The sequence below is a fragment of the Salvia hispanica genome, chromosome 4, assembly GCF_023119035.1.
Source record: "Salvia hispanica cultivar TCC Black 2014 chromosome 4, UniMelb_Shisp_WGS_1.0, whole genome shotgun sequence".
Lineage (NCBI taxonomy): Eukaryota > Viridiplantae > Streptophyta > Magnoliopsida > Lamiales > Lamiaceae > Salvia > Salvia hispanica.
In genome coordinates, this window is record NC_062968.1 from 56,663,668 (window position 1) to 56,679,113 (window position 15,446).

Below are 15,446 nucleotides of genomic sequence, written 5' to 3' on the forward strand. Positions count from 1 at the left end.
TGCGGAGGCTCGGGCCGATGGCAGAGCTGATTTTCCTTTTTTTAAAAAAATAAAATAAAATTTATTCTCCTATATAAATACCTCAAATCTCAATCCTCTTCATTTCACACACTCACATGCTAAATTCACAATTTTTCTCGCTTCAAAATTTTTCTCACTAGAAATGTTTAATTTCACCCACAATTCGGATTCGGATTCCGATTCTCGTTGTATTATGTTTTCTAATATTGTAATACATCGAATAATGAATTTATTATGTAATTTTATTTATATTATTTAGATATTTATGTTTTTGTTAGTATTTGAAATAAAATGAGATAGGCTTTGAAATGGGCTCTCCATTGCAGAGAGATAGGCTCTGGGATGGGCCTGCTGACGTGACAGGAAAAAATGGAGATAGACTCTGAGATAGGCTCCGGAGAAGGGCCCTTATTGCTAATGCTCTAAATAAGTGCACATTTCTTTCTTAACCATTAATATTTTACACAATTTCTTTATCTTTTATTTATATTTTCACTTATTTACTATTTTATCACATTCGCCACATTATTTCTCCACTTAAAACACACCCCACCTTATAATGTTGGGGCACATTTTTCAGTCACAATACATTATCATTTACTAATCCACATTCTCATCGACATTGGCTTTAATAAAGCTTTTGGTAGTATATGAATGTCGTACCGACTTTGATCCCCTAGACCGTCCTTAATTAAGGACTCCCTTCATCTGCTATTAGGAGTCACATTTCTTGGCGACACGAATTGTAAGAAATGTTAAGAAAAGAAAAGTTAGTGAAATATGGATTTCACTTGTATATACAGTATTAGTTTTAAATGAATGTGAGAAGAAAGAGTTAGTGGAATATGGGACCCCATTACCATTTACGATAAAAGTAAACCGAGACTCCTATTCGTGGACGGACTAAAATGGAAAAATGAGACTCCTATTCGCGAACGAAGGGAATACATGCTCGTGCTTAGATATCGACCTCAACCCCTCTAGTCTCTACTAAAACTATTTCTTTTTGAGATAAGGACGGCTTTTGTGGGGTCAACGATAGATTAATTGAGTATCCAACAATACTCATGGTCATGGGTCGATGCCTCTATGGTAAAGTCAGTTGCCTCTAACCGATCCCACTTGAATTCGTCATCAATACTCCAAAATACTATCCGCGTGAGTGTGACCATCAACCCTTAATGCATCTCTCATTAGTTATAATTTTATGCACATATATTAGCATTAGCATGCCAAACTTTTGATCGATAATTCGATTGTATTTTAATTAACTTATGGCAAGACTATTAGTGTTAGCATGCCAAACTTTTGATCCGATAACTTGATTGGATTTAATTTAATTATGGCCTGGAACCTATATGTGTTCCACGACCCTTCTATCAACCATGTATTTATTGAGCTTTTAATGAGAAAATAAAAGAATCTATTTTTTAAAAAACAAACAAATAAAATATTGGTCAATTTTCATGAAATTTGGTCAATACATTTGTATTTGAATGGAAAACATTCAAAAGTGACTATAGTACATTAACAACTCAATTTGGTTTATTTGACTTAATATCAGACTATATTTTAAGTTTATAGTATATTTTTTCCATAACCAGTTTTAATATAAAAAGAGAGAAGTCTCAACTCAAAGACGTAACACAACTTAAAAAAGGGGAAGCCGCGATAGTTACAGAAAATACTACCTGTCCACGAAAAATAGTCTAATTTTCACATTTTTGCATGTTTATCAAAATTAGTTTCATTTTCTTTATAGAAACTTTCTAACAACTCTTTCTTTTGTCTCACCTAATATACTATTTCCTATATATATGTGATATATGATGGCCTTCCCCCAAATAGCATTAGCAAGGTAAACCAACAATGGCTGATAACACCACTCCAAGAGCCATAACTTGCAAAGGTACACCTTTCAACTATGTCTGAATACATGCTTATACCAAATCTGATGAATCTTTGCTGCAGCCGCCGTTGCGTGGAAAGTGATGGAGCCGTTGAAGATTGAAGAGGTTGAAGTGGATCCACCAAACTCAACTCAAGTTAGGATCAAGATGGTGTATGCCAGCATGTGCCACACAGACTTCACATGTTTGAAGGGCGGAACCCTCTTTGTAAGAAAATCTTTTTTTTTTGTAATAATACAAAGTTTACTATTTCATGTCTTGATCATCTTGTCTATGTGTCTTATCATGTTCGTGTCGAAGCCTATGTTCCCCTGGATCCTTGGACACGAAGGGGCGGGGTAAGTATCCATCCGTATTCATTTCAAGATGAGATCAAAAACATACATGAACTTAAATGAGAAAAAAAAAATGCAGTGTGATTGAGAGTGTTGGGGAAGAAGTGAAAGACCTCAAGGTGGGAGACAATGTGATGATATTCTATGTTGGAGAGTGTGGGGAATGTGCAAACTGCGTGTCGGGGAAGACGAATTTATGCTCCCGGTATCCTCAAATAGTATGTGATGATATGACATCAAAAATTTATTCTAAAGGGCAGAGGATGTACCGAATGTTTAGCACCTCGACCTGGGCTGAGTACGCGGTTGTTGAGTCCAACTACGTGGTTAAGGTAGATCCGAGGATGCCGCTTTCCCACGCCTGTCTCCTTACCTGTGGTTTCACAACAGGTTATGGTGGAGTGTGGAAAGGATTCAAATTTGAAAAGGGTTCAACTGTTGCTGTTTTAGGCCTTGGTGCTGTTGGACTTGGAGTAAGAATGATCTCTCTCTGTTTTCCTCTGTTTTTTGCTTTAGAATAATCTATGTTTTCCTCTGTTTTTTGCTCTGTTTTCCTCTGTTTTTGCTCTGTTTCCTCTGTTTTTCATCTGGGCTAATTTGATGGTAAATGCAGGCTGTAAAGGCATCACAAATCTTAGGAGCCTCGAGGATATTTGGGATCGATGTCAATGATATGAAACGCGACATAGCAAAAGCTTTCGGGGCCACTGACTTTATAAATCCTAAGCACTTTGATAAACCTATATCACAAGTGATACAAGAGGCTACCGGTGGACAAGGCGTGGATTACTGCGTTGAATGCACCGGTGTAGCATCCCTCCTCAACGAAGCCATTGGATGCACAAAAATGGTATGTCGACCTTGAACTACTACTACACTTTTTCATCTGAGGCTTACTGTTTCTTGCAAACACCGTTGTGCATTTAGGGAGTCGGGGAGACAGTGTTGATAAGCATCCCACCGGAGGAGAAAGGGGTGCTTAACTATATTCCGATGATTCTCGGGAGGACCCTTAAGGGATCAAATTTTGGTGGTGTGAAAATCCACTCTGATATTCCTAAAATTGTTGAGAGATGCATCAATAAGGTAATATATAATTTCATGTTTTCAATCATGGGTTGTGAAATAATTGTGCTTCTTTTTGAGCAGGAGATCAATCTTGGTGATCTCATAACTCATGAGATTTCACTTGCCGATATTAACAAAGGATTGTTTGAGTACATGAAGCAACCTGACTGTGTCAAGGTCATTATCAAGTTCTAAAGGGAAATTTAGTTCAATTGAATTCTGATTTATTTGGTTTGAATGTTAATTTATGGACGTGGAATGTTGAATAAAGCCAAAAATAGTGCTCAACGTTGTGAGGAAAACATGTTAATGAAGTTGATGCCATTTTATTGGAAACATGTTTGGGTAAATTGCATGAAAAATCAAAAAGTTTGGTCGAATTTTGGTTGACTTTTAAAAATTTGAAATTCTCAATTGTCTCATGATAAATTTTTTGTGTAAATCCGATCTAAATTAGCGAACTCGTGTAAATTTTGACAATGGATCGTGACGTAAATGTGTATTAGTGTAACAACGTAGACGACTGGACGATTTTGAGCCTAAAAACTAAAAACTTAAAACTTAAAACATGAAAGTACTCTCTTCATTCACATTTTAAAAATTCATTTTTTCTTGACACGTTTTAGAAAGTTGTTAGTGTAAAAAAGGGAGTGAAAAAATGTACTCCGTTCATAATAATTTGTCATCACTTAACTCGACATGTGTTTTAAAAAATGTAATAGAAAATGTATTAAAAAAGTCTGTGGCGTGTAAGTTCTATTTTTATATATTAGTTTTATAATAAAATGTAAGTGAGAATGAGTTAGTGAAATGTGTGACCCACTACAAAAATGATAAAAGTGAAAGATGACAAATTTTTAATGACGGACGAAAATAGAATTAAGTGATAAATTTTCAGGGAACGAAGGGAGGTAGTATTTTTCAATCAAGATCCATAATTGTAGGCCCAATTCAGATGATTGGGATTATGGAATAAGCTCAATTATTATAATTTAAGGCGGTATAAGTTTCGATATTTAAATTTATCATATCTTTAGGCAATTCAATTCCAACATAAAGACTCAAATCAAATAATGGTAGTATTTAATAAGATGATGCCAATTGTTAAGCAAAATAGTAAACACAATCTTGTTTTAAAACGTTATTACAAAAATCGTGAAGTGTGAATCATGAAGACTGTTCAAATTCTGACCTATCCCATGAACTTTGAAATTGGAATATAAATCAAGAAGTTCTATTTTTTCCCAACTGTCACATTCATGTACAAAATGTTAGCTGTTAACGATATTCAAATCAATGTGTTTCAGTTTTTTTTTTTAAATTCCTTTATTTTCTTATTTTATTGAAATATTGTCATTTTTAACATCACAAAACGAATCGATTTGTGCATGGATGAGATAATTAAGAAAAATCGAAACTTCGTGATTTAATACTTTAATTATAAAGTTCATGAGACATACCAAAATATGACTAAAGTTCGTAATTTAAATGGTCAATATCTCTTAATTTTATTGGTAGAGAGGTAGTAGTATTATATAAAAGCACATTAACATTAAAGAGAATTATTAATTTATTATCCTTTTTTTCAAATTTGGCCATTCATAATATGACTACGATTTACCTCAAACTTTTGACCTAATAATTAAAATGCATTTAATTTGATTATGGCCTGGAACCTATATATGTTCACGAACCCTTCTTTCAACAATGTACTTATTTAATGAGCTTTCGATGAGAAAATGAAAGCATCTAATTTTGAGATAACAAATAAATAAAATATTGGTCATTTTTCATGAAATTTGGTAAATATATTTATATTTTAGTGGAAAAGCCTTCAATAATTGAATATTAGTAGTACGTACCAGCCCACAATTCTAAACACTTTAATATTTAGATTTATTTGTAGACTACGAGGAGAAGGCAGAGTTCCATAATGTATCGTTAAAAAAATGAAAAATAACAGCTCTTTAATAACTTATACTACTATAATGTCTAAAACAGATATAAAAATGTTTCAATTAAAGGATTTATTAATTTATTAATGACGGCGCCCTAACTCCTATATTTAACAACACTAATTGATGCTAGTTACGGCGCAAATTTAGATTCAAGTCCACCCATAAATTTTTCAACTTAGATAGGAGAGGCAGAATTAAATTGAAAATTCATAGACAGATATAATTCTTGACTATCTCTCGTTGTAATTATAGACCAGAACCTTGGATAACAATGTGAATAATTTACATTCGTTAATGATAATGTCGGCGCCAAAAAGTACATGTGGTGTTGGTCGCAATGGACATCGGAAAATTTGAGCAATAAGAGATAAATAATTATAAAAAATTAAATTAAAGATACATATGACTATTGTTAGAAATTAAAGATAAATTGAGATTGATCACACTAGAGGCGACAAAGATATTGTTAGAAATAGAGTGCTATAGGAATTTAGATATTCGAACCAATTATAATTCGTAAAGAGAGAAAACACTACTTAAAAATGGAGATATCATGATAGCTAAAAAAAATGAAAAAATAGCTTCATTTCTCCACCTTGATCCGTTTGCGAAAATTAGTCTCATTTTGAACTATGAAATTATTTTCCCTGTTCTTCTTTTATATTTATATGTCCACTTAACCCGCTTTTTCTTTTTTATCTCAAATACTTTATTAATTGCGTATTAAAAATCGTACCCTCCACGACCAAACTTTTACATGGACTAAGAAAGTGCTCAGTTTTGTTAATAAATAGTGAATTGACTAAAATTGTTGGCCTTCTCCCAAATAGCATTAGCAAGGTAAACCAACAATGGCTGATAACACCACTCCAAGAGCCATAACTTGCAAAGGTGCACCCTTTTCATTTCCTTTACACCATGTTTGTGTACATGCTTATACTAAGTCTGATGGATCTTTGCTGCAGCCGCTGTCGTGTGGAATCCATCGGAGCCGTTGAAGGTTGAAGAGGTTCAAGTGGACCCACCAAACTCAACTCAAGTTAGGGTCAAGATGTTGTATGCCAGCATGTGCCACACAGACATCACATATTGGAATGGCCACAACTATGCTGTAAGAAACTCATTTTTTTGCAATGATACAAATTACTATTTCATGTCTTATCATGTTCGTGTTTGTGTTCGTGTTGAAGCCTCTGTTCCCCAGGATCCTTGGACACGAAGGGGCGGGGTAAGAAGCCATCCATATTCATTTCAAGATAAAATCCAAAATATAGATGAACATAATTGAGAAATTAAATGCAGTGTGATTGAGAGTGTTGGGGGAGAAGTGAAGGACCTCAAGGTGGGAGACAATGTGATGCTACTCTATGTTGGAGAGTGTGGGGAGTGCTCGAACTGCGCATCGGAGAAGACGAATTTATGCTCCCGGTATCCTCTATTAGCAACCGATGATGGGACATCAAGAATTTATTCTAAAGGGCAGAGGATTTATCGAATGTTTGGCAGCTCGACCTGGGCTGAGTATGCCGTTATGGAGTCCAACTACGTGGTTAAGGTAGACCCGAGGATGCCGCTGTCCCATGCCTGTCTCCTTACCTGTGGTTTCACAACAGGTTATGGTGGAGTGTGGAAAGGACTCAAAGTTGAAAAGGGTTCAAGTGTTGCTGTATTAGGCCTTGGTGCAGTTGGACTTGGAGTAAGAATGATCTCTGTTTTCCTCTGTTTTTTCCTCTGTTTTGCTATGTTTTCCTCTGTTTTTCCTCTGTTTTTTTGGTCATACATGCTTACTCGACATGTGGGCTGATGAATGCAGGCTGTGAAGGCATCACAAATCATAGGAGCCTCGAAGATATTTGGGATCGATGTCAATGATATGAAACGCGACAAGGCAATAGCGTTCGGGGTTACTGACTTTGTAAATCCTAAGCATTCTGGTAAACCTATATCACAACTGATCCTAGAGGCCACTGATGGGCTGGGCGTGGATTACTGCTTTGAATGCACCGGTGTTGCTTCCGTCATAAACGAAGCCACTGCAAGCACAAAAATGGTACGCCTTCCGTCTCTGGAAATTTGTCACTTATTTCCATTTTCGTTTATCCCTTAATATTTGTCACATTTCACTTATATCATTTTTGGTAGTGGATCTCACATTCTATTAACTCATTTATACTCATATTTTATTATAAAACTAATTACTCCATCCGTCCGCCATTAAATGTCTCATATTTGACCGGCACGGATTTTAAAAAATTGTTTGACTTTATGAAGTAAAGTGAGTGAAATGTGTGGTCTACTTTATATATTGGTTTTATAATAAAATGTGAGTGAAATTAATTAGTGGAATGTAGGGTCCACTTAACAAATATGGTAAAAATGAAATGAGACATTTATTAGCGGACGGACGAAAATGGAAAAATTAGATATTTAATGGCGGACGGAGGGAGTAAATTTCTTAAAACCCGTGCCGGGTCAAATAGTAACAAATTATTAGGGAATGAGGGAGTATGTCAGATAGGAATGTCAATTGGGCCCTTCTAGTAGGTTACGGCCTAATCATGTCAAAATTTTATAACCCTACCATAAACACTCGGGATTTGGTTTTGGGTTAGCCCTGCGGGCTAATTGGACCAGTCCATTAAGTTTTGGTTGAGTAGACGTCCCTAATGTCAGACCTTGAACTACTACTACTACTGCTATTACTACTATTGTTGCTTCTGCTTTTGTTGAGGCTTACTGTTTTTGCACACATTGGTATGCAATCAGGGAGTCGGGGAGACATTGTTGATAGGCTTCCCACCGGAGAGGAAGGTGGAGCTTAACCTCGTTCCAATGATCTTCGGGAGGACCCTGAAGGGAACAAACTTTGGTGGTGTGAAAATCCACTCCGATCTTCCTAAAATCGTTGAGAAATGCATCAACAAGGTAGTATATAACTTCATGTTTCAAATCATGGGCTGTGAAATAATTGTGCTTCTTTTTGAGCAGGAGATTAATCTTGGTGATCTCATAACTCATGAGGTTTCACTTGCTGATATTAACAAAGGATTTATGGAGTACATGAAGCAGCCTAACTGTGTCAAGGTCATTATCAAGTTTTGAGGGAAATTTAGTGGAATTTTGGTTTGAATGTTAATTTATGGATGTGAAATGTTGAATAAAGCCAAAAACAGTGCTCAACATTGTAAGCAAAACATGTTAATGAAGTTGATGCTATTTTGTTGGAAATATGTTTGGGTTATTTGCCTATAAAATCAAAAAGTTTGATCGAATTTTGGTTGGTCTTACACTTTTTAAATTGGTGAACACGTTTAAAATTTGACAATAAATAGTGACATAAATGTGTATTAGCGTAATAACGTAGACGACTTAATGATTTTGAGTCTAGAAACTAAAAATATAAAAAGACTCCTTCCATTCACAATTTAAAAATACATTTTGACTTTGTATTTTAAAAGGTTGTTTGTAAGAAAATTGAGTGAAAAAAATCTAGTAAAATATGGATTCCAATGCCAGAAATGAAAAAAGAGAATGAATATTAAAATTATGGACATTAAAAAATAGTAAAGTGGGTGATAATTTTATAGACATAAAATAAATTCAATCAAATAATGGATAACGTCGCGTTAGGCAAAGCACAAAGAAACTCGTGCTGCATCTATCATTTCTCTTGGTTATCCTATGAAATTATCATTTCTCTTCTTCTTCAACCATTATGTTAGGAGTTCGAATCATCTTTTATTATGAAAAAGGGAGTTGTGAAAAAAATGGTTATAATATTATTCTTGGAGAAATTGATTAGTTTAGTTGGATGATTTAAAGTGAAAAATGAAATTACTTATTGGAGACGAAGGAAGGGAGTATAAAATATGCTTCGTTAATGAAGTACTCAAGTTCATGAATTGGACTCAAATAAGGGCCCGAAACCCGTAGATCGGCCGAATAGCCCAATAAAATTAATGGATTAGGACTATAATTTTATAGCCCGAATACAAAATGGGCTAAATGGGTTAGCCCGAATGGGTTGGCGGGTTAAACGGGTTGTGGGTCGACTTGGCGGGTTGCAACTTTTAATTTAAAAATATTAAGTTTTTTTTTTTTTGGGGGGGGGGGTTGTATTTTTTAATTTCATGTGGCACAATCATTAGTCTTCTTCAATCTTCATTCTACACTTTTTCACTCGATCCCACACCGTCAACTTTCAAATTCCATCTCGACTCATTATTCCTTCGTCCCATCATTTGCCACTATTGCCTTTCCACCACCAAAGTCAATCAAGACAAAATTAAGAACAAATCCATCAAAATCTCAACATATTTATCATTTTAGTAATGATTCATGTAATATATGATTTTTAATTTTCATAAAGAATTAATTATGAAAAATGCCAGTGACACGAACACAAGCTTTAATTCAAATTGATTGATTTAATTTTGATTTATTTTTGTTTATGTTATAGTTGATTGAGATGAAAGACTTCTCTCCAATAACTATGGAATAAAACTGTGAAAATTTGAAGATTTTATATGGTTCCAAAACTATGAAAGAAAAAATCTTTAAAATTTAGAATCATTTTAAAGAGAAATTTTTTGATACAAGAGTTTATTTTGAAAAGTTATTAGGCTCGAATGGCCTGATGGATTAGCCCGAAACTCGGCGGGTTAGGGTTATGATTGAAAATTTATGACCCGAAAAATTCACAACCTGAATAGCCTGACAATCCGAGTGAGTTGGCCCGAACTCGAACGATTCGCCCGATTGACATCCCTATATATTGGCCATACTCTACATACTAATATGTGGCACATTTTTCCATTCATAACACATTATATCATAACTTTATCTAATACACACCATTTGCAAAACAAATCCATCGCATACATATCTCGACTTTCTCATTATTCATTTGTATTTTATGAACCTATATGATATTAATATTAGCATGCCAAACTTTTGAAGCGATAATTCGATTGCATTTAATTTGATTATGACCTATGTATTCCCCAACCCTTTGTACAATGTGAGTATTTAATGAAGCCTTTATTGAGAAAATGAAGGCATCTAATTTGAGGCAGCAAATTAGATATTAGTCAATTTTCACGAAATTGGTAAATATATTTGTATTTGAATGGAATACCTTCAAAATTTGAATAGTACATTAACAAGTCAATTTGGTTTATTTGGCTTAATATGATAAGATAAGATAATATAGTGTAGATTTATAACTATATTTTTTAAGCTTATAATAAAGATTTTTTTCCTATTAAAGGTAGGAAGCTAAACTAACCCTAATATATACCAGCCCACAACTATAGTCTATAAACGGTAGAGCTCTTTAATGTATTTTGGAAATATATAAAAATAAACTCTTGTAAAAAGAAAAATTAAAACCTGTAAAAATTGATTAAAACTAAAGGACTAATTAATGACAGTGTCCTATATTTGACATCACTAATTGGGTTGTGCGCATATTTGGATTCAAATATTACATTTTAATATAATCCTACAAATTTAAATAAGTAGAGATATTGTGCGCGGGGGTGCGCTATATTGCTAACTATTTAAGTTGCTAACTCTGCTAATTTATCAATGCAGTGTATTAAAAATATCAACACAGTGACATTAAAATGTCAACCCATAATATCAAGCCATTATATTGAAGTTCAACAAAATTATGTGTCGACATTTTAATGCCATCATGCTAACATTTTTAATACATTGCGTTGATGAGTTAACAAATTAACAACTTAAAAAAGTTAGCAATTGATCACGCCCAATCGTGCGCATAACTAAAAAATTGTAATAATACATACACATATGCACATAATTAGTATCCCATATTTTTTCAACAAAGATAGGTGGGCATAATTAATTTGAAAAACTATAGGGGGATATAATTCTTGACTGCCTCTCGTTGTAATTGTAGACTAGATTGGTGATGGTCAATATTGGATAACGATGTGACTCATTTGCATTGGTTAATGACCAATGAACCATATTGCATCATGATATATACACGGTAACAAAGCCATGATTTTGACGAGGGTATCACATGAGATCGAGTGGCAGGTGACACATTATTGTTAGAAAGCGAGAGCTGTATGAACTTCGGTATCCAGACCAATTATAATTCGAAAAGAGACTCAAAGAGACAAAAACACAACTTAAAATAATTAAAGAAAATACTCCCCATTTACGGAAAAATAGTCTAATTTTTCTGTTTTTGCTCGTTTATCCATATTAGTTTCATTTTTATTTATGTAATTTTTCTCACCATTTTTTCTCTCACCTACTATACTATTTGCGTATCGAAACTCTGCCATCCATAATGAGATTATTTTCATGGATATATGAAGTAATAAATTTACTAGTAAAATATCTTTTCAATAATTGCTTGGGGCCAATAATTGTTGGGGGCCATGAGTATACTGTTACTGCGCACATGTATATATATACATGTGATATATGATGGCCTTCTCCCAAATAGCATTAGCAAAGTAAACCAACAATGGCTGATAACACCACTCCAAGAGCTATAACTTGCAAAGGTGAACCTTTTTCATTTCCTTTTTACTATGTTTGTATACATGCTTATACCTACTCTGATGGATCTTTGCTGCAGCCGCCGTCGCATGGAAGCAATCGGAACCACTGAAGGTTGAAGAGGTTGAAGTGGATCCACCAAACTCAACTCAAGTTAGGATCAAGATGGTGTATGCCAGCATGTGCCACACAGACATCACATATTGGAATGGGTCCTTCTTTGTAAGAAACTCACTTTTTTGTAATGACACAAACTTTTGTGGAACTTACTATTTCATGCCTTGATAATCTTGTTTATGCATCTGTTCGTGTTCGTGTTCGTGTTCAAGCCTGCGTTCCCTCGGATCCTTGGACACGAAGGGGCGGGGTAAGTAGCTATCCATATTCATTTCAAGATGAGATCCAAAATATATATCAACTTAAATGAGAAAAAAAAATGCAGTGTGATTGAGAGTGTTGGGGGAGAAGTGAAAGACCTCAAGGTGGGAGACAATGTGATGCTATTCTATGTTGGAGAGTGTGGGGAATGTGCAAACTGCGGGTCGGGGAAGACGAATTTATGCTTACGGTATCCTGTGATAGTCACTGATGATGGAACATCAAGAGTTTATGCTAAAGGGCAGAGGATCCATCGAATGTTTAGCAGCTCGACCTGGGCTGAGTACGCGGTTGTTGAGTCCAACTACGTGGTTAAGGTAGATCCGAGGATGTCGATGTCCCACGCCTGTCTCCTTACCTGTGGTTTCACAACAGGTTATGGCGGAGTGTGGAAAGGACTCAAAGTTGAAAAGGATTCAACTGTTGCTGTTTTAGGCCTTGGTGCTGTAGGACTTGGAGTAAGAATGATCTCTCTCTGTTTTCCTCTGTTTTTTGCTATAGAATAATCTCTGTTTTCCTCTGTTTTTTTCTCTGTTTTCCTCTGTTTTTGCTCTGCTTTCCTCTGTTTTTCATTCGGGCTAATTTGACGGGGGGCTGGTAAATGCAGGCAGTAAAGGCATCACAAATCTTAGGAGCCTCAAGGATATTTGGGATCGATGTCAATGATATGAAACGCGACATAGCAATAGCGTTCGGGGTTACTGACTTTATAAATCCTAAGCATTCTGATAAACCTATATCACAACTGATACAAGAGGCTACTAGTGGACAAGGCGTGGATTATTGCGTTGAATGCACCGGTGTTGCAGCCCTCCTCAACGAAGCCATTGCAAGCACAAAAATGGTATGTCGACCTTGAACGACTACTACTACTACTACTACTACTACTACTACTACTACTACTACTACTACTACTACTACTATTACTGTTATTGTTGGTGAAACTTATTAGAAGCTAGTTTCCGATCGAGGCTTATTGTTTCTCGCACACATTGGTATGCAATCAGGGAGTCGGGGAGACAGCGTTGATAGGCGCCCCACCGGAGGAGAAGGGGGAGCTTAACTACATTCCGGTGATCCTCGGGAGGACTATTAAGGGAATAGCCTTTGGTGGTGTGAAAATCCACTCTGATATTCCTAAAATTGTTGAGAAATGCATCAACAAGGTAAGAAATAATTTCATGTTTCAAATCATTGGTGTGAAATCATTGTAATTTTTTTGAGCAGGAAATCAATCTTGGTGATCTCATAACTCATGAGATTTCACTTGCCGATGTCAATAAAGGATTTATAGAGTATATGAAGCAGCCTGATTGTGTCAAGGTCATTATCAAGTTCTGAGAAGAATTCAGTGGAATTGAATGCTGATTTATTTTGGTTAGAATGTTAATTTATGGATGAATAATGCTGAATAAAGCAAAAATAGTATAGAGTGATTTATTTTGTAAGCCAAACATGTTAACGTAGTTGATGCCATTTTATTGCCTTTAAAATAAAAAAGTTTGCTCCAATTTTGGTAGGTCTCATATTTTTTTAATATTTGAAAATTTCAATTCTTCCAAGATACTAACTTTTTGAAGCAAATCCGATGTTAAATTGACGCACACAATAAATTTTTGGAGGGACTATAAATAGTGACATAAGTGTGTATTAATGTAATTACATAGACGACTTAATGACTTCGAGCCTAAGAAACAAAAAACATAAAAATTACTTTGTATTTATTATATAAAGATACATTTCGATTTGGCACAAATTTAAAAATTTGTTTACTTTTGTGAAATAAAGTAATTGAAAATATAGTTTAAATATAATCTCGCATATTAGAAATACCAAAAAAGGTAGTAACTGATTACTCAAATCATGGGCATCTAAAATAACAAAACGAGTGACTATTTTGTAGACAAAAGAGTAAAATAAAACATATTCAATCAAATAATGTAGTAGAACTTTTATAAGTTAATCAAATAATAAAAGATGTATGACAAACAATAATGTGATAAACTTCTTAGATAATTAACCCAATAAATTTCAATACAATAGCTATGGCAATTCAAGGTAACATGCCCATTTTCTATAACAATAACAAAGTTCAAAGAGAAAAAAGGAAAAAAAAAATTAAATACTACGTCATGGTATGTCTAGGGATGTCAATGCAGCCCGTAATCTGTAGGCCCGGAAAAAAAAAATTAAAACTTCGATTTAGGATTTTATTTTTAAATGTAAAGTGACTGATCACTATATGACCAAACTTAGTGAATTATAAATTATCATTTTATAAAATAAGTTGAAAACTAATAAGTTTGTTTATTTTTTTTTTCATTTTTTGGTGAAAATGCAATACTATATATATGACATGACAATCGATAAATCACATGTGTACGTCACTGATGCTAACTTAAACAACATTGTTTATTTTTTAAAGAAAACAACGTGCAATCAAATCCAAACTTCATGATGTTTTCGACTGATTATTAAAGTTGCAAGATGGACTGACAAAATTTCATGATTTCATCAACGATTTCTTTTATACAAATGAATGAATCTGTGTAATAATGTGGATTTGAGAAATGACAGGATTCCAAGTTTCAGACAAGGGATGTTGTGGAACAGGGACAATAGAAGTAGCATTCCTATGCAAATACACATGTGGGAATGCATCTGAGTATGTGTTTTGGGACAGCTTTCATCTCACACAAAATGCCTACCGCCTTCTTGTACACAACATCCTCACCTCCTCCATCAACAATTTTGTCTCATGATCATCTCACTTTCTCAACTTATTTTTCTTACATTACTTTTATAATTGGAAAATGGAACTTCATTAATATTGCAATTCACTTTATTTAGCATTTGATTGATCAATTTTATTGCATATAGATTGATTCTCTTGTAGATTTTGTTATGTTTACTTTCAAACTCCTGGTTGGATAAGATAATCGTGAGACATAATATGGGATAAATCAAAATAGGATTCGGCTAGAAGTAAATTAGACACGATAGTGGAGATGAGATGATTAAACATGAGATACAATGTAATCTTGGCATCGTGGAGACGATCAAGATTTATTGTCACGGATGAGTTTTTGAGAAAATAAAAAAAAAATCGAGTAAGATAAAATTTGACACCTTAAGTCAAAAGTAAACATAGTAACCAAACGATCCATTGGCGTCTCTCGTGTAGGGGTGAGCATTTGGGTTTCGGTTCGGTTATTTGCCAAAACCGAACGACT

At 34.5% G+C, this 15,446-nt stretch overlaps 3 protein-coding genes across 3 annotated transcripts; all 3 read left to right on the top strand.

Moving 5' to 3' along the window:
- Positions 1-1,741: 1,741 nt before the first annotated feature.
- Positions 1,742-3,674, top strand: LOC125217545 (8-hydroxygeraniol oxidoreductase-like). Its single transcript, XM_048119062.1, has 7 exons — positions 1,742-1,930; positions 1,993-2,138; positions 2,232-2,269; positions 2,346-2,739; positions 2,880-3,116; positions 3,194-3,352; positions 3,416-3,674. Exons 1-7 carry the CDS (start codon positions 1,891-1,893, stop codon positions 3,527-3,529), a joined length of 1,128 nt encoding a protein of 375 aa, XP_047975019.1. The 5' UTR covers positions 1,742-1,890; the 3' UTR covers positions 3,530-3,674.
- Positions 3,675-6,071: 2,397 nt separating this feature from the next.
- On the top strand, positions 6,072-8,520 carry LOC125217546 (8-hydroxygeraniol oxidoreductase-like). Its single transcript, XM_048119063.1, has 7 exons — positions 6,072-6,183; positions 6,258-6,403; positions 6,483-6,520; positions 6,595-6,988; positions 7,106-7,342; positions 8,059-8,217; positions 8,281-8,520. Exons 1-7 carry the CDS (start codon positions 6,144-6,146, stop codon positions 8,392-8,394), a joined length of 1,128 nt encoding a protein of 375 aa, XP_047975020.1. The 5' UTR covers positions 6,072-6,143; the 3' UTR covers positions 8,395-8,520.
- A 3,245-nt stretch (positions 8,521-11,765) lies between these two features.
- On the top strand, positions 11,766-13,724 carry LOC125217547 (8-hydroxygeraniol oxidoreductase-like). Its single transcript, XM_048119064.1, has 7 exons — positions 11,766-11,840; positions 11,915-12,057; positions 12,165-12,202; positions 12,278-12,671; positions 12,821-13,057; positions 13,221-13,379; positions 13,441-13,724. The coding sequence occupies exons 1-7, from the start codon at positions 11,801-11,803 to the stop codon at positions 13,552-13,554; spliced, it is 1,125 nt and encodes a 374-aa protein (XP_047975021.1). The 5' UTR covers positions 11,766-11,800; the 3' UTR covers positions 13,555-13,724.
- The last annotated feature ends 1,722 nt before the right edge of the window (positions 13,725-15,446 follow it).

Coding starts and splice junctions, on each gene's coding strand:
- LOC125217545 (XM_048119062.1), top strand. CDS start 1,891: ATGGCTGATAACACCACTCCAAGAGCCATAACTTGCAAAG. Junction 1,931..1,992: donor AAGAGCCATAACTTGCAAAG/GTACACCTTTCA, acceptor TCTTTGCTGCAG/CCGCCGTTGCGTGGAAAGTG. Junction 2,270..2,345: donor CTTGGACACGAAGGGGCGGG/GTAAGTATCCAT, acceptor AAAAAAATGCAG/TGTGATTGAGAGTGTTGGGG.
- LOC125217546 (XM_048119063.1), top strand. CDS start 6,144: ATGGCTGATAACACCACTCCAAGAGCCATAACTTGCAAAG. Junction 6,184..6,257: donor AAGAGCCATAACTTGCAAAG/GTGCACCCTTTT, acceptor TCTTTGCTGCAG/CCGCTGTCGTGTGGAATCCA. Junction 8,218..8,280: donor TTGAGAAATGCATCAACAAG/GTAGTATATAAC, acceptor CTTTTTGAGCAG/GAGATTAATCTTGGTGATCT.
- LOC125217547 (XM_048119064.1), top strand. CDS start 11,801: ATGGCTGATAACACCACTCCAAGAGCTATAACTTGCAAAG. Junction 11,841..11,914: donor AAGAGCTATAACTTGCAAAG/GTGAACCTTTTT, acceptor TCTTTGCTGCAG/CCGCCGTCGCATGGAAGCAA. Junction 12,058..12,164: donor ATTGGAATGGGTCCTTCTTT/GTAAGAAACTCA, acceptor TTCGTGTTCAAG/CCTGCGTTCCCTCGGATCCT.